Source organism: Phalacrocorax carbo, chromosome Z (genome assembly GCF_963921805.1).
Source record: "Phalacrocorax carbo chromosome Z, bPhaCar2.1, whole genome shotgun sequence".
Classification (NCBI taxonomy): domain Eukaryota; kingdom Metazoa; phylum Chordata; class Aves; order Suliformes; family Phalacrocoracidae; genus Phalacrocorax; species Phalacrocorax carbo.
The window spans coordinates 11,888,749-11,905,034 of NC_087548.1; the positions used below are offsets into that span (position 1 = coordinate 11,888,749).

Consider the following 16,286-nt stretch of genomic DNA (forward strand, 5'->3'; position numbering starts at 1 on the left):
GGCGCGCGTGCAGAGGGGTGCTGGTAGAGGGGAGCGCAAAAGGGAGTGTGCAGGGGGTCCAGGTATGCATACATATATGTGTGGGTGGAGGGGAGCGTATAGGAGGGGCATGCAAGGGGTCTGTGCACCCATGCAAGTGGGTGCTGCACCCATTGCACACGTATACAGAGGGTCTGTGTATGTATAGATAGCCTGTGTGTGCTGGGAAAAGGCAGTGCATTGCGTGAGTGTGTGCATTTGTGCAGTCAGTCTGTGCTTGCACGCACTGGGACAGCTGAGCGTGCACCGTTTCCGTGTGTGCGAGGTAGCTGAGCATGTGTAACTCTGCACACCGGGAGAGGTGACCATGTTGCATGTGCGTGTGCAGGGGAGCGCGTGCTCACCTACCAGGAGCGTGCCCTGTATGTGTGTGTGTGCATGCTGTGTTTAAGGTGTGCGTATGTCCTGGCTGGGGGAGCAGAGGATGAGCATACCTTGCACAGAGCCATTTGCGTGCACATGCATTGTCAGAGGGGCTGAGCGTGTGCAGTGTGTGCATGCACATGTGTGTACGCTGATGGGGACAACAATGAGTGGTTACCCGTGTACGCTGGGAGCTGGGTGTGTGCATTTGTCTGCTCACCTGTAGGTGGGTGCGCTGTCTGCATTGGCAGAGGTGGGGATGTGTGCTGTGTGCACAGGCAGGCATGTGCACATGTAGGTGTTTGGGGGAGGTCAGTGTGTGTACCCACACTGTCAATCCATGTGCAGGTACAAAGGGGCATTCCAGGCAAGCTCCAAGTGCTGAGCCTTGACCTCCATCTGCTAGAGCTGAGGGGTCACTGCACCATATCCCAAGCTGGGCCTAGAGACCTGACCACACGCTGGGACCACTGAGGGTCTCCCTGAAGGGTGCTATGTGTTCCCGGACCCTGGTCAAAGGTGTTAGACCGGATGTGGCCTGGACCCCCCAAACAGGCTCCCAGAGCCCCAGCCCCTGCCTGGCATGGGCAGGATGAGGCGACGCATCTCCTCTGTCACTGGAGGGACTTGGTGTTGCTGGCTTGCCCTGTGTGCCTGCTTGCATCAGGGCAAACTGAGGCACCACAGTACCGTCAAGAACATCTCCAGATATCAGACAAGGGTGTAAGCCAGGGTGAGCATACAGCACCCTGACCCGCTGCTGCACCCACAGCACCTCACTGCCCTGGGTAGAAAAGCACAGGGCTTCCCCTGCCAGCAGCATTCCCACAGTGTCCGCACGCTCCCACTCTGCCTGCCTGCCTGCCAATTTTTTCCTGACTCCTCTTTTCTACGGAGGCAGCTTTGCCAGGAGGCAAAGGAAGTTCCTGCCTTTCCCTGGCTTTTTTTGTCAGGGGCAGCTGCAGGGCTTGCATAGGTCCCTGGGGGACAAGCATCATCATCATCCCGTGACACCTGCACACAAGGGACAGTGGCTTTGGCCCCATCCCACAGCCAAGGCAGCTTGTCACTGGGACCTCATGCTGCTGCACTTGGTGGCAAGCGGTGTCAGGAGTTCTGGGTGCCAAGGGCTGCTGGCTCTGTCCCCTCTGGGGCCACCTGCATGCTGCAGGGACCAGGGACAGCCTCCTTTTACAGCCTGGCATGAGCTTCCTGCCCTTTCCTTGGAGCGTCTTGTGGAAACAGCCACTGGCCGCGGCTGCAGTGGGATGTGGCTCTGCTCCTGGGCTCCACAGCCTGGGCTGAGCGTCTGCCCCCTTTGCTGCATCCCTCTGTGGGGAAAACCTGCCGCTTCTGGGCTCTTCAGCTCTCCTTTCCCCACAAGCATCTCTGGAGAAACTGCCCCTTGTCCTTCCACAGCACCGGTGACCCTCAGGGCTTCTTGAGCCCGGCGGCAGCCCAGCAGCACTCAGCACTGCGCAGCATTCTCACTTGCCACAGAGATTATCCTGGAAAAATGAGCCCATTCCTTGGGAGAGCAGGGCAGCTCCCGACCCTGCAGGGCCCCCGGGTGCTGTTTATCTTTGCACAGGAGATAAAGCAGCTGTCAGCCATCCCATTTTGGGGCTGGACAGCTGTAGCTCGCCCTGGCCCATCCCATCCTACCACAGCAGGGGTAGGGATCTCCTGGTGCTTGCCATCCCCTCTGAGCATCAGTTTGTCCATGGCTGGCTGATGATCCTGCTGAGTTGCTCCTGGGAAAATATGGCCTGGCCCCATTTCAGAGGGACCCACAGGACCAGCCACCCCCACAGGACTTGTTGCACAGGTCTCCATCATACAGGAGGCTCCAGCCTCCCCCTCCCAGTGCTGCTGTGTTGCACCTCAGGGTGCTGGAACGCTCTGCATTGGGCTGTGCCCCATCCCCTGCACACCAGGACGGGGAGGGAGGGAGGCTGAAGGCTGGGCTGGATGGGATGAGTCAGATGTGGTGGTGATGGTGATGGGACTTTTCCCTGGTCCAGCAGGAACCCAGGCATTTAGGGAAGCTCCCCTCCTCCAAGGCAGAGGGGCTGGGGTGCTTGGGTCAATGTAGCACCCACAGGTGGGGGATGTGGCCAGGATGTCTAGTGGCAGCACCGAGGTCTGCATGGGGTGCAGCATGTCCCCTTGCCCTGGGCATGGCCAGCAAGGGACCTGGCCCAGCTGGCCCAGCACAACTCAGTTCCTCCCTAGAGCCTCCATGGTGACCAAAGTGCCTCTGCGGCTCTGCACATATGTCACGAAATGTCTCTGTGCTCAAGGCTTTCCCTGGGGCAGCAATCAGGACCATGTCCCCCCCACCCGCGTGCTTGGCATCTTTGCACCACTGGGGTCTGGTGACAGTCCTAGCTGGAGAGAAAGAGAAATCCCCCAGACAAACAGCTATCGATGGCTGCGGTGGAGGCGGCACAGATAGATACCGGAGGTATAGACGGGCACGGCAGACAGCGGAGCAGATTGAGAGATACACAGAGCAGAGAGATACCGCAGGAGGAATCGGGAGATAGATCCTGTGGGCTGATCAATACCCACTGCATGCAGAGGGACAGCAAGATAGAGTGAGCTGCAGCGGGAAGGTGTTCAGTGGGCAGCGATGTGCATTTGTTCTGGTGACGGCTCTGGGGAGCTGCTGCTTGTGGTCGCTTCAGCTGGAGCTGGGACAGAGCCAGACCTATGGTGCACGTGCACGTGCTTGTTTCCTTGCCTGTCTTCAGCCACCCCACAGGGGCTTGGTGTCCTTTGAGGTGTGCTGGGGTCCCACCTGGTCTCTGAGTACCAAAGGGTGCAAATCTCCCATGTCACTGTCACATCCTCCAGCCCTGCAGGGATGTCCCTGCATCCATTGGCTCCTCGAAGGATGCTGGGTGCCTGCATGTGGGCAGCCGATGGGGAGAGGGGCAGCTTGAGCAGGAGCCCTGGTGCAAGTCCTGTGCTGGAGCTGGGCGACTGCTGATGAGTTCCGACCCCATGCCTCAGTTTCTCTATGTGAATCAAATGACGCAAGCCACAGGGAGCTGCGTCAGTCCAGCATGGACACAGGCATGGATAAGGAGGAGTGGGGAGAAAGGGGCAGAGGCAGCAAGAGCCTGCAGGACACGCTGTGTCCAGGGTGTGTCTTTCATCTGCTGGTCACTGGGGACATTTACTTCTCCGTAACAGGTTGCAAACACTCACACCAAAGTGAAGGGCTGCTTTTTGGGACCCCTGAATGCCTGGCACTGTCCCTGCTCAGTGCTGGGATGGGGACAACCCCCCCTGCCACAGCAAAGCAGCCAGGGCTTCTAGGTCCTAGCCCAGGTCCATCCCAGTGGCACTTGCTAGAGCCACCCCATGCTCCCTGCTTTCTCTGCCAGGCACATCCCAGCATGGCTGGGGATGGTGAGGAAGGTACCCTCAGTGCAGCCCTTCACCCGGATAGGGCTGACAGCCCTGCGACCAGGCTGGAGGGGATCCCCCACCCGTGATGGAGTTATTGACACAAGCGCTACGGAAAACACTGCTGAGATTGTTCACACTAATGTTATTTAGCAGCAATATTTCCGTAATAAAAGAAATCAATGGGCAAGAGAAAAGACCTGTCCAGAGCTTTGATTTTCTCATTTTAATGGCATACTTATTTACTCCCACCAGCGTGCCCATTGGATTTTCATTACGCGGCCTTCGCTGTAAGTGGAGCGGTATTGATACGAGCTGCTGAGTTAGCGCCTTCCTTCGCGGGCTGGCGTGGGATTGCTTATGTTCCTCACCAGGGCCCCGCTAATCCCCAGGGAATGGGCATGGTATGGGGCCAGGGCGGCCTTGCAGCCCATGGAAACGCACAGGCACACACACACAGCCTGCCCACCTACATGTGTACGCACACGGTCTGCCCATGGGCACAAAGGCATGCAAACACATCTACCCGCTTGTCTGGCCGGTCTATGTGCACATATGTGCACACTCCCATCTCACCTGCACAGGCACACACACATGCACACAACTCTTCTGCCTAGACACATGTGCATACAAAAATGTTCTACCCATGTTGGAGCACACATATATGCAATTGCTCTGACCGTATGGACAGAAGCCCTACAGTTCTACCTATACACACATGTGCAACCCCCACCTGTTCTGCCTACACCTGCCTGCAAGCTATTCTATCTGTATGCATGCCTAACTGCCCTGCCAAGACACACACACACATAAAACCATCCTGCTCACACCTACACACGCACGCATGTGACCTGTCTGCCAGCATGAGTGCAAAAGCACATGCACACACTGAGCCTACATAACCCATTTCCCTCCTGTGCCCTTCTCACACCGGAGGGTCTGCATGCGTCTGCGTGAACTACCAACCCACTGCACCTGGGTCCATCTACCCCCAGAACCGCATGTCCAGCATCCTCAAAAGGATGGAGCTCCCCAGACTATTTGGTCCCCCATGGAAGCAGGGCCCTAGCACCAGCCCAGGCTTTTGGTCCCCTGTGACTGCAGCGGAGGAGTAACAGCACCATCTCCTGCTGGTCAATGGGAGCTGAGACCGGCCTGATCCTGCCCAGCACGGCACCCCCCTGCTCCCAGGACCCCGGTGGGATGATGTTGGCTGCTCAGGGACACCCAGATGTTCCCAGCTGAGAGCAGGACCCCCACTGAGCCCAATACCGGCGAGATCCAGCACTGTTCCTCGTGGCAGGGGCTCAGCATGCCCCAGAGATTCTCCTAGGGATCCGAGCTGGTGGGTTAAACAATTTTATTACTGATACCTCTTTTCAGGTGGCAAATTAAGAAGTAGCCCATGTGCAGGGCTGCCAGTCAGCAGACAGAGACAGTCCAGGGAGCAGGAAGAGCGACATGCTACAGGCCTGGTGACTGCGGACACACACATTAGCTTGGCAGCGGTGTGGAGGTGAAAGCCCTCCACCAAGCAGTAAGCCCGCACAGGTCCGGCCGCAGGGCTGCAAGCAGGGTCCACAGCTGGGCTTAGTGCTGGGGACCGCAGCACTCCCTTGGCGGCTGGTACCTGACACCAGGAGCCGAGCAGGGCGGCTGTTCCCAGGGGGTCTCACAGCCAGGGGAGGTGTTTTGAGGGGCGAGATCCCATCCTGAGCTAGTACAGAAGTTCAGGCACCTGCAGACACTGGGTATGTGCATAGCCCAGAGGCCACACAGAATGGGCTCCCGGTTAAGGCGACAGACGGTGGCTCTCCCCATTGGGGGGGACTGCAGGGAGAGGGACCACGGGAAAGGGATCCTCTTCCAGCCGCAGCCATACCTTGGGGCAGATGACACACAGGGGACCAAGAGGGACCTTCAGCATGGAAGCTGGGCATCACCTTACTGACCAGGATGTCCCAGCACAGATCCTGTCCTGTGCCAGGGTGACATTGTGTACTGCCAACCCACAGCAGCAGGGACAGAGCCACAGGAGATGCTGCCAGCTGGACACAGCACCCTGCGCTTCCTACAGCCCCGGCAGCTTGCCAGGGAGATGGGGAACCTCTTGGCCGACCTTTACAGAGGGTGCTCTGGCCCAGCTCACCCCATGCACCCTGCCTGAGGGTGGCATCCTCCTCCTGATGTCTCAGGAGCTGCAGAAATTTTGCAGAGCCTGGAGACAGCCAGCTCCAGCCCCTCTGCAGCTGCATGCTGAGGGCACACAGGGGTCTTCGTAACCTGCAAGGCCACTCCAGCCCCGATGGATGGAAAAGCAGGACATGGCTCCGATCAAAAGGGGGGAGAGGCAGGTAGTAAAGACAACTGGCAGTCTGTATTGGTGTGACTGCCGTGGTGCCTCTGCCCTGGCACCCAGCTGCCTATGGGGAAGGACAGAGCAATTTGGGGGAGACTTTGGGAGTCTCCTGATGCATCTGCTAGAGCCTGGGCTCAGGGAGGAGGAGGAGGAAAAAAAGGGAGGAAGGCTGGGAGGAGAGGAGCCAGCCATGCCTGGGAGGGTGCCCCATCGAGCCAGGCTCAGCAGCCCAAGGTGCTGAAGAAGGCATTGGCTTCCAGAAGCAGGCCCTTGGCATAGATGCGCAAGGTGTAGAAGAGGGTGATGAAGTCCTGAGTGCTGAAGAGGGTGTCAGCCAGGGCGAAGGCGAGCGTGGAGGGGATGAAGCCCCGGCCGTACTCCACCATCCAGGTGCCTGCGCTCCACTGCACTGATGTGGCCTCTCCCGCCTGGTGCACGATGGTGTCCCCTGCCAACACAGAACCAGTACTGCTCACAGTGGCTGCCCCACATTGTTCCCAAAGAGATGTGTGGGACTAGGACTTGCAGGCCTGGCACCCTAATCCCTCCCCAGTCTTGCTCACTTTTCTCTTACTGACATCCACTGAGATTCTGGGATATGCCACAGGGGACACAAACTGTCCCATTGTGAGCTTTTGGCTTCTGCCAGCTGGAAGGAAGAGGCTCTGCAACAGCAGAGCACCAGCCTGCAGAGCAGCCATGTACCGGGACACAGATGCAGGGCACCAGGGCTGCTGCACTTACCAGGATAGTAGATCTCACTTCTGGTGGTCCCCTCTTTCCACTGCCGGAAGGTTCCCGAGATGACGGTGTCGGAGATATCCGCCCAGTACCGACCTGCGGGAGGACAGACAGCACTGGCTCAGCGCATCCCTGCTGTGAATAGCTTAGGAGCCCAGCTCTGAGCCACGGAGCAGCCCTCCAGGGGGAAGGATGCCAGCTCCAGGGCCTCGACACACTGAGAAGCACAGCCAGGTCTGGTACCCTGGCTGCCTGTGTGACTGGCCATATCCCACTGGCCATCGCCCAGCCTGGGCTACTCAAGTGTCCTTAAGCCCCATCATTTCCAGCAGGTTTGGCATTCAGTCCCTGCTAGAAGCACCAGGAGATATGATGCCCGCCACTGCCTGCCAGCTGGATGCGGAAAGTCCTGGCCACACAGCGTGACATGCACAGGGACTTGCAGGTGCTGCAGGACACCAAGGGGGCTGGTCCCCACGCGGAGGGTGTTTTCCAGCATAGTGCACCCCGTAAAAGAAGCAAAGCAGTGGCCTCCTGCCCTAAGCACACCACAACCAGGGCAGCCAGATGCAAACAAGTAGAGTGGAAAGAAGTCAGAGAAACCCCCCTCCTGCCAGCTCTGTCATCCCACTTACCCGAGTGTCCCCCAGTGTCAACAGCTGTCCCAAAGAGCAGCACGTACTCGGTGAGCGAGGCGTGCAGGAGGCACATCGAACCCATCCACCCGCCTGCATTCACGAACACCCACTGCAGGTCCTCATCTGGCAGGATGTGGCCAGGGTGCTTCTTCCGTAGCTCCACGATGATCTTGGAGAAAGCCAGCTCATGGTCCAGCCCTGCAGAACCCAGGGTTGCCGTGAGTCCCTGGCATGGAGTAAATCCTGATGGCCCCCCCAAATCCGTTCCACAGCCACAGTGTCCCAGCACAACCTTAGATGGGTCTGCCTAGGGAAAATGTCTCCCCTCTCCAGCCTTCACTCCCACGACTGCTCCCCCAGCTCCCCTGCCTCCCTGGATGGTGGTGTAGGATGCGCAGCATGAAGGATGTGCAGCATACAACCCACCCCAGGTGCTGGGCTGTATGGGCAACCCAAGCAGTGACCCTGCCCTGGTGACATGCAGCCCCTACACTGTGTCTGCATGTTCTGTGGGGCCAGCCCCTGCCTCCAACCCTAGCTGGGGGGTGGGTTCTGCCCCTGACCCACCTGGGGCTTGGTCCCACCACATAGCCCAGCCCCAGAACCGAAAGAGCCGCCTTAACCCCGGGTTCAGCCCCAGCCGGGCTGGGTGACGCTGCTGCCCCAGTGCCCATCCCTCCACCGCTCCAGTCCCACTCCCCCGCCCCACTTCCCCCATGCTCCCCGTCCCTGTTCCCCGGTGCCGACCCCTTCTCAGTACCAGTCCTGCTGCCCCAGTTCCAGCCCCCCACCCTTCCCTGACCCCAGTCCCGTTCCCCCCCGCCGTGATCCCTGCCCCCCGGTACCGGAACCTCCTCAATCCCGCGTCCCCGCTACGGTTCCCTACCCAGCCCAGGCCGCTGCCCGCCCCACCCCGATTCCGCTCCCCGTTCCCAACGCCTCCTTGGTGTCGGTCCCGCTCCCCTCCACCCCCTCCCTATAGCCGGTGGGCCCCGGCCACACGGGCGCCGCGTACCCGCGTGGTGCCGGGCGAGCTGGGCGATCTCGGCGGGGCTGAACTCGTACCGCTTGGAGGCCAGCCATCCCCGCAGCCCCTGCAGCACCAGCGCCAGCGCGCCCAGCGCCAGCCCGGCCCGCAGCGCCCGCCGACTCGCCGCTTCCATGCCGCCGCCGCCGCCGGGACGGGGAGCGGGAACGGGAGCAGGCCCGCCCCCGCCGCGGCCACGCCGCCCCCGGCCGCGGCCGGCCCCTGCGCCGGCGCGACGGGGCGGAGCGGAGCTGGAGCGGCGGCTGTGAGGGGGCCGGTCGCGCTGCTGCTGCCGGGGCTTCCGGGAGCGCGGCGGCATGGAGCCATCGCCGGTGGGGGAGGAAGAGGAGGGGGGCAGCCGCTTCCGCGCCAGCGGTACGGCCGGGGCTGACTTCCTCCCTCCGGACCCCCGGTCGAGCCCCGGGAAGCGAGGGCTGCGGGGACCCTTCCTGCCCGGGCGGGTGGCGGCGGAGAACCTCCCTCCCCCCCCCCCCCCACCCCCCCGCGCTGAGACAGGGAGGAATGGGTGAAGATTAGGGTGGCGAAAAGTGGGGTACAGACCCTCTTGCAGGGTTACCCGCCGAGGGGCCAGGGTGGGTGGGTGGGGGTGCACCCCTTGTCCCTCTCTCCCTGACGCCCCGCTCCTCTCTCCCCGCAGAACACCAGCACGCTCGCTACAACCCGCTGCGGGACGACTGGGTGCTGGTGTCGGCGCACCGCGTGAAGCGCCCCTGGCAGGGGCAGCTGGAGAAGCCACCCCCCGAGGACGTGCCTCGCTGGGACCCCAGCAACCCCCTCTGCCCCGGGGCCACCCGGGCCAACGGCGAGGTACCTAGCCAAGGACCTAGGTGTCCGGGCTCCCCCCACCACCCGTGCCTTCCTTGATTCCATCTCTTGCCCCGGCAGGTGAACCCCCAGTACGAGGGCACCTTCGTCTTCCCAAATGACTTCCCTGCACTGCAGCCTGATGCTCCCGAGCCTGGTAACTTCTGGGGGCAGAGCAGGCTGTTAGGGACCCCCAGACTCGGGTGCTGGCGGGGGTGGCTGGAGAGGCATGGGTGCTGCTCCAGCACCCTCTCCATTCTCTTTTCTTCCCCAGATGAAAGTGATCACCCATTGTTTCGAGCAGCCACAGCCCGGGGTGTGTGGTGAGTACCCCCATGGCTCTGGGGCTCCAGGCTGCGATGTTAGCCAGGACCTGTGGGATGGACGCAGACTGAGCCCACTCCTGTCTTTGCACAGCCTGTTCTGTGCATGCCTGCTCTCTTTTGGGGGTATTTTGTGGGTCTCACCCCTGTTCCACTGTGAGCTGGCAGGGCCATGGGGGTCCTGGGGATGTCCTGTAGCCCAAGCCATGTGTGTCTTCTCCGCAGCAAGGTGATGTGCTTCCACCCCTGGTCAGACCTGACGCTACCCCTCATGTCACTGGCAGAGATCCGGGCCGTCATCGATGCGTGGGCAGAGCTGGCGGCCGAACTGGGTGCCTCCTACCCCTGGGTGCAGGTCCGGGGCTGGTGGGGGCTGGCCTTCTCTCCCTGCCCTGGGGGCTTGGGTGGAGTTGGGGGGCTGTGGCTGGGTGCTCTGGCAGCACCCGGGGTTGGGACCCTCTGGATTGTGTGTGGGTCCTCCATCCCCACCTCATTCTCCCCTGAGCCTTTTCAGGTGGGTGCAAGGTTCTGCTTTCCTGTGGGATGTTTTCCTGGTGTGCTGGGGGCCCCTTGGCAGCCCGCAGCAGGGACCCTGTGGCTGGGACCTGCTGGCTGCACCTCTTCCTCCGCAGATCTTCGAGAACAAGGGAGTGATGATGGGCTGCTCCAACCCACACCCCCACTGCCAGGTGAGGCTGTCCCATCCATGATCTGGCTTAACTGTGAGTCCCTGTGGGTGACCTACAACAACAAACCCAGGTGGAAGCTGTGAACAGGAATCCCCCCACCCTGGTCGTAAAGCTTTGTGCAGAGATCCTCTTCCTCATGCCTGTCCTGTCACCTCCCCTCCTGGGTAACGTCTCTTGTGGCTGCCACATGTCGGACTCTCCACGTGGTGGCAGCACGGACCTGCAGATGGGCAGCGTGACTGGGGCACCCCTGCAAATGTAAGGTACAGGTAACCCAGCCCCGTGCCCCAATGTCCCTCCCAGGTGTGGGCCAGCAGCTTCCTCCCAAACGAGGCGCGCCTGGAGGACCGGACCCAGCAGCAGCACCTGAGCCAGCATGGTGTGCCCATGCTGCTGGAGTATGCCAAGCAGGAGGCTCACCGGAAGGTGAGGGCATGGGCACCCCTCTAGCCCCCAAGAGCAGGGTACCTGGGAGTGCCCATCCCTGGGGCATCAAGGCTGCAGGTGTCCCCACTGAGCGCCGTGTCCTGCAGGAACGGCTGGTTGTGGAGAACGAGGACTGGTTGGTTGTGGTGCCGTACTGGGCCACCTGGCCCTACCAGACCCTGCTGCTGCCCCGCCGCCATGTCTGTCGTCTCCAGGACCTCCATGAGGGCGAGAGGGACAGTGAGTGGCTCTGCAACTTGTTAGCCCCTATCCCACGTCCTTTGGGCTTGGCCTTCATTAGGAGGCAGCTCTCTGGCAGCCTTGCTGGTGCTGGAGGGTCAGGGCTCAGCTTGGTGGGTGGGACTGGCACCCCCATTTTGCCAGGACAAGAGCTGGGTGTCCAGGCACAGGCAATACTGGTAGGGGGCTAGTGTCCTTTCTGGGGTGATGAAGCATATGGTGCCCATATTTTTGGGGTGCCAGCTGATGAGGAATGGGGGCTTCTCCGGCCATGTTGCTCAGGCTGTCTGCATGGGTGGGCAGGGGGGGAACTGCAAAGTGCATCCCTCCTGCCTGTCACTGATATCCATGCCAGGGAGGGGTGCTGAGGGTGACCCTCCCAGGCCTGGTGTGCTGCCTGCCCTTGGAAGGGGCTGGCCAGCTCAGGGTGTGACTCCCTGGCACTCCCCTGCAGGCCTAGCCTCCATCATGCAGAGGCTGCTCATCAAGTACGACAACCTCTTTGAAGTCTCCTTCCCCTACTCCATGGGCTGGCATGGTGAGTGGTGTGGCTAGGGGACCCCTGTGACCCTCTTATCTGTGTCTCTGTCCCCTCTGTGGGGTTCATGCAGCAGCTGTACCCCCGGCAGGAGCCCCTACGGGCCCCTACCTGGAGGAGGACTGTGGGCACTGGCAGCTCCATGCTCACTACTACCCACCGCTGCTGCGCTCCGCCACTGTTCGCAAGTTCATGGTGGGTTACGAGATGCTGGCGCAGGCGCAGCGGGACCTCACCCCAGAGCAGGTGAGCGCAGCTCAGTGGGGATTGTGGGGAGCCGGGGTCCTGTGCTGGGACTGTCCTGGGACCAGCTGCTGGCTGCCCCTTGTTCTGTGCCCTGCAGGCGGCTGAGCGCCTGAGGAGCCTTCCTGAGGTACACTACAAGCAGAAGGCCAAGGAGACGTCATGAGGAGGAGCAGCAGAGCCTGCCCTTTGCTCTGCTGGGTGAGGCCAGGGAGAGGAGTCAGCTTGGGGTGGCAAAAGCTGAGGCCTGGCAACTCCTGTCACTTGTAAGCCCTCTGGTCTCCCAGCTTCTCCTGAGGCTCGTCGCAGTTGGGCCTGGCTTTGGGACTGGTTTTGCCTGTTCAGGTACCCCAGTCCTTATCCTGCAGCATCCTCATGCAGTCATTGTGGTTCCCCTGGTCTCCTTCCCCATCCCAGGCTGTGTCTTCCTGCCTCTGCAGCATGCTTGTACCAGCACTAAAGGGCTCACCCGCCTTCCAGTCCAGCCTTACTGGTGGGACTGGGAGTGTTGCCTTCCCTCTGTTGGGTCACAGCTCCACTGGCCAATAAAACCTGGAAGCAAAGTGCCTCTGCCTGTGCCCTGGTGGCTTTCAGCCCTGGGTGGGAGGTTTGGGGTTTGTGGTGGGGATAACCCTGGGAGCTGCAGGGGGCGTGCTGGCAGCCCTATGCTGCCTGCTGCTGTCCCCGTCTCTGCATTGCCTCCTCTTCCTCCCTGGGGGGAGCTCTGAGCCTGTCTCTGAGCGCTCCAGGCTCAAAGAGGAGCAGGAAGCAGGGGAGAATTGATGCCCAAGGCTTACCCAGCTCCTGGGAGAAGGCTGAGGCCTGGCAAACTCACTGCATGGAGGCTGCTGGCCAGGGATGCCTGGCTGTGGCTCACACAACTGCTCCTCTTCCTCTTCTCTGCCTGGGGCTGCTGGGATGCAGCAAGGGGCTGGTTCATCACTAGCCTGCAGGCTGCCAGGGTGTCTGCTCGTGGCACTGCTCGTGGCACTCTCTGCTCGTGGCACTGCTGCCCTCTTTCCTCTTCCCTGTACCCATCCGTGGTGTGGGGCAGTAGCAGCCCAGTTCCTGGGATGAGCTGAGGGATGCTGCAGCCAGCTCTGTGCTCTCCCCCCTGTACCCGTTCCTCCCCAGGGAAGCCCTGGGACTGTGCAGGGGTAGGTCCTGGCTGATGTGGGGGGATGCCCAGTGCCACCTGCCATCATATTTTTGCACAGTTTTTATTTATCACTAAAGAGCCATTCTTATAACTCCTTAATGAGGCTCCTATCCTTGTCAAGTCCATGAGTGGGCTCCTGGGGACTAGAAATATCTTGCAAGGAAAGAAGTGCTCTCTTCCTCCTGCCTCCAAGATGACGATTTGTGGGGAGGGCTGTGCTCCCCCACCCCATCTGTGCATTGCCCCCAATCCCTACCCATTGGGCTGGGGCAGGGAGAAGGGCCTGGCTAGCCTGAGGCTCAGAGCCAGGCTGGATGTGGCTCTCCTGCATGCTGCCCCCATCCTTCTCCCTGATCACACCATCCCAAAGCCCACAAGCCACCCATCAGCCAGCCTCAGGGCTCCCCAGGTGCCCAAGGGTTTTGTTGAGGCGGTGGTAGGTTTTGGAGTGACCCTTGAGCTTGGAGCCATCATTGTACAGACCATCCCCCCAGATGGCACGGGGGTGCCCAGCTCAGAGTGTGGCCTCTTGCAAGCTGATTCCTTCCCTCCTGGGACAAGCATTGTCCATCTAGGCTTTGCAACCATCCCCATTGCAGCCACCATCTCTTCTTACTGCAACAAGTGCCTCTGCACCAACCTCCGAACTTCCCCACTCTTCCCCAGGGCCCTAGAAAAGCAGCAACCAATTGGCTTAAATGTGGGAATCCAGACTGGGGTAATTAGCCACTGAACTGGTTATAACAAAGCTAGTCATCTCCCTGCACGCGCAGTTAGCTCTGATTTAATAGCCCACCGACTCCCAGCCTGGGCTGCGATGCCTCGGCCTGGGGCCGTAAATGAAACTCGCAGTAAGTCAAGCGGTATTAAACTTTACAGTTGCCATCTTTAAAAACGAGACTCTCTCTCTAATAAATCAGAGCAAGTGGGATTGTAAATATTGAGGCAGGATCCATATTGCTTAATTAAACAGCGCCTAATGAACAGCCTGTTTGCTGTGTTGTGATTTAGGATGGAGGCTAGGGAGACGGCACGTGCCGAGGAGCGCTGATACCCATGCTGGGATGCCCTCCCTGGCAGGTAGCAGCTGCTGGAGTTTAGCTGCTGCTAAAATAGCTCAGAGACGGCCTAAGAATTAATTTTAAAATTTAATTTAATAAAAATTAAATTTCCACCCACAAAAACAACATCTGAAACTTTCAGGGTGGAAGTCAGCAGCAGGTGGAGGAGGAGCTGGGGGGTTGCAGCCAGGTGTGACATCTGGACCCTGGTTACATTGAGCCCCCCACTTCCTCATGACAGATCAATGTCCTCTTGCCGCAATATTTTCAGTTTGTGTGAGGGGTGTGAAAGGCTGGAAGGGAGCAATGAGTTTTTCCTCATTGGTTGTATGGGGAGGCATTGGGCTAGTGCAAACAGAGCTGCTGGGGATGCAAAGGCATAGCAATTCATAGGAACCATTGCTGCTGTGCTGTAAAGCCCTAAAGGCCTTTATATTTTGGTAGTTACAGTCCGGTTGTAATCAAAAAGTGATTTATAGTAAGGAGATAAAAAACGTCTAGCTGGGTGTGGGATGGTGGAGTGGAGGGGCTGTTGGACACATGGCTGTTGGTCCTGACCTGAAAGCATCAAAGGGAAACTGAGGCCCACAGTCATGCCCTGTAGGGATGTGTCTCAATGCTGTTTCACTTCTGCAGGGGAGATGCTGGAGATCATCCTGGGAAAAGTGTTCCTGCAGTGGGGTTGCCCTTGTCCTGAGACCCTGCCCCCCAGCATCAGGGCAAATACATCCTCTTTAATCCTTGCCCTGAGCTGCTCTGGAAGGACAAGCAGGGCAGGTGATGAGGGGAGCTGAGATGAAGCTCGAGCATGGAGTTCGTGCATTAAAAATGCGTCAAGGTCCCACTGAGGTGTTTGCTCCTCTAAGGTGCATTAATAGGGCTGTGAGGGTTTAGGAAAGGGCTGTGGTACTTCTGTGCTGGGCCAGCATGTCCTGTGCTCTGCAAGGAGCAAGGGATCAGCCCAGCAGGGGATGCGGAGATGTAGAGATGCTTGAGGGAAATTGCTGGGAATTTAGTGTCATTTCCATTGGGTTTTCTGACGTCACTGAAACAATTGGGTCAGGCTACGAAGGGATGCGGTTTCTCCAGAGCTGCTGGGGCTTTGGCTTGGCTGAGACAAACCAATGTGCTCGCCCAGGCTGTAGCAGTGCCTGTCTCCATTGTCGCCTCTGTCCTGCATATTTGGGAGACTCAGAGCATCCCCAGCTCTGACACTGCCTTCTGTGGCCACATGTAAGTCCTGTGATGCTACTCTGGGATGCTTCCCCAGTGCACAGAGACCCTTTGGCACGAGCACTTAATGGTGGATAGTAACTGTTAGAGGCATGTCCGTCACCTTTGATTATGTGTCCATGTCCTAGGCAGCTGCCCAAGGCTGTAGAGCTGCAGATCCCAAATCCCAAACCCTGCCCACACCTCTTTCATTCCTCCCTGCAGTGCACCTTCCTCAGTGCAGGTGAGACAATAAATATTGAGCAAAGGAAGTTAATCTGTGACCAGAGTGTTTTAGTCAGAAAAAAAAAAAAGTATTAGCGCTGGCCTGCTGCCTCCTGCCAAACTGCAGTTTTACTGTCCCTCCCGGTACTCGGTTTATGGCTGTCATTTCATTCCAGTTTTACTGTTGTTTTTGCCCTTATCGTTGATTTTCTCCTTGCCTGCTGCTGCCTGTGACTGAATGGGGCTTTTAGGAATGTAATAAGGAAGAAATTAATAATTTTTTAGGCAGGAAGCAAGGGAGAGGAAGGAAGGATGAAAGGAAGGAAGAAATGGAGAGAGGGAGAGAGGAAGGAAGAAGGGGAAGGAGGGAAACAGGGAGGATAAATCCCTCACATTTCTATCTGAAAGACACCATCAGGCACTTAACATGAAAATAATTAAAAATTTTAAGCAGAAGCTAAACACCCTGGTGCCCTGCAGGCACCTCTGTGCTGTGGAAAGATCTGCTATGCCAGGAGAATGAAAAAGAAAACCCAAACCCGTTTTAGATCTTGGCTTAGACTGACACACGGGAGCATGGTAGCAACCTCCGGGGCAGCAAACAGCACACAGCTTGTCCCAGGCTGCCCAGAGCATCTGCCTTGGGTTTGGCAGCTGCCTTGGCAGTGACTTTGCAAAGGGCTGAGGCCCTCAGGAAAAAATTTTGGAGGTGACTTGCCCATGCCCCAGCCAGCTGGTGTTTTTTCCTCTGCTGATGGTCA

General features: G+C 59.1%; 2 protein-coding genes across 3 annotated transcripts; one reads left to right on the plus strand and one right to left on the minus strand.

Moving 5' to 3' along the window:
- Positions 1-5,162: 5,162 nt before the first annotated feature.
- On the minus strand, positions 5,163-9,028 carry SIGMAR1 (sigma non-opioid intracellular receptor 1). Of its 2 annotated transcripts, none has more exons than XM_064437965.1 (4): positions 8,573-9,028; positions 7,555-7,755; positions 6,923-7,015; positions 5,163-6,626 (listed from the first exon to the last, which is right to left on the minus strand). In XM_064437965.1, exons 1-4 carry the CDS (start codon positions 8,901-8,903, stop codon positions 6,400-6,402), a joined length of 852 nt encoding a protein of 283 aa, XP_064294035.1. In that variant the 5' UTR covers positions 8,904-9,028; the 3' UTR covers positions 5,163-6,399. The 2 variants fall into 2 exon arrangements, with proteins under 2 accessions (XP_064294035.1, XP_064294036.1); XM_064437966.1 differs by having other exon boundaries at positions 8,623-8,926.
- On the plus strand, positions 8,800-12,434 carry GALT (galactose-1-phosphate uridylyltransferase). Its single transcript, XM_064437964.1, has 11 exons — positions 8,800-8,959; positions 9,243-9,412; positions 9,491-9,566; positions 9,684-9,732; positions 9,958-10,087; positions 10,365-10,421; positions 10,725-10,847; positions 10,955-11,087; positions 11,542-11,625; positions 11,717-11,871; positions 11,969-12,434. Exons 1-11 carry the CDS (start codon positions 8,902-8,904, stop codon positions 12,032-12,034), a joined length of 1,101 nt encoding a protein of 366 aa, XP_064294034.1. The 5' UTR covers positions 8,800-8,901; the 3' UTR covers positions 12,035-12,434.
- The last annotated feature ends 3,852 nt before the right edge of the window (positions 12,435-16,286 follow it).

Excerpts from the sequence above, each read along its gene's own strand:
- GALT (XM_064437964.1), top strand. The coding sequence starts at position 8,902 with ATGGAGCCATCGCCGGTGGGGGAGGAAGAGGAGGGGGGCAGCCGCTTC. Across the intron at positions 9,733-9,957 it reads GCCACAGCCCGGGGTGTGTG|CAAGGTGATGTGCTTCCACC; the intron begins GTGAGTACCCCC and ends TCTTCTCCGCAG. Across the intron at positions 11,872-11,968 it reads GGGACCTCACCCCAGAGCAG|GCGGCTGAGCGCCTGAGGAG; the intron begins GTGAGCGCAGCT and ends TGTGCCCTGCAG.
- SIGMAR1 (XM_064437965.1), bottom strand. The coding sequence starts at position 8,903 with ATGCCGCCGCGCTCCCGGAAGCCCCGGCAGCAGCAGCGCGACCGGCCC. Across the intron at positions 7,756-8,572 it reads GCTCGCCCGGCACCACGCGG|GGCTGGACCATGAGCTGGCT; the intron begins GTACGCGGCGCC and ends TGGGTTCTGCAG. Across the intron at positions 6,627-6,922 it reads AAGTGAGATCTACTATCCTG|GGGACACCATCGTGCACCAG; the intron begins GTAAGTGCAGCA and ends CTGTGTTGGCAG.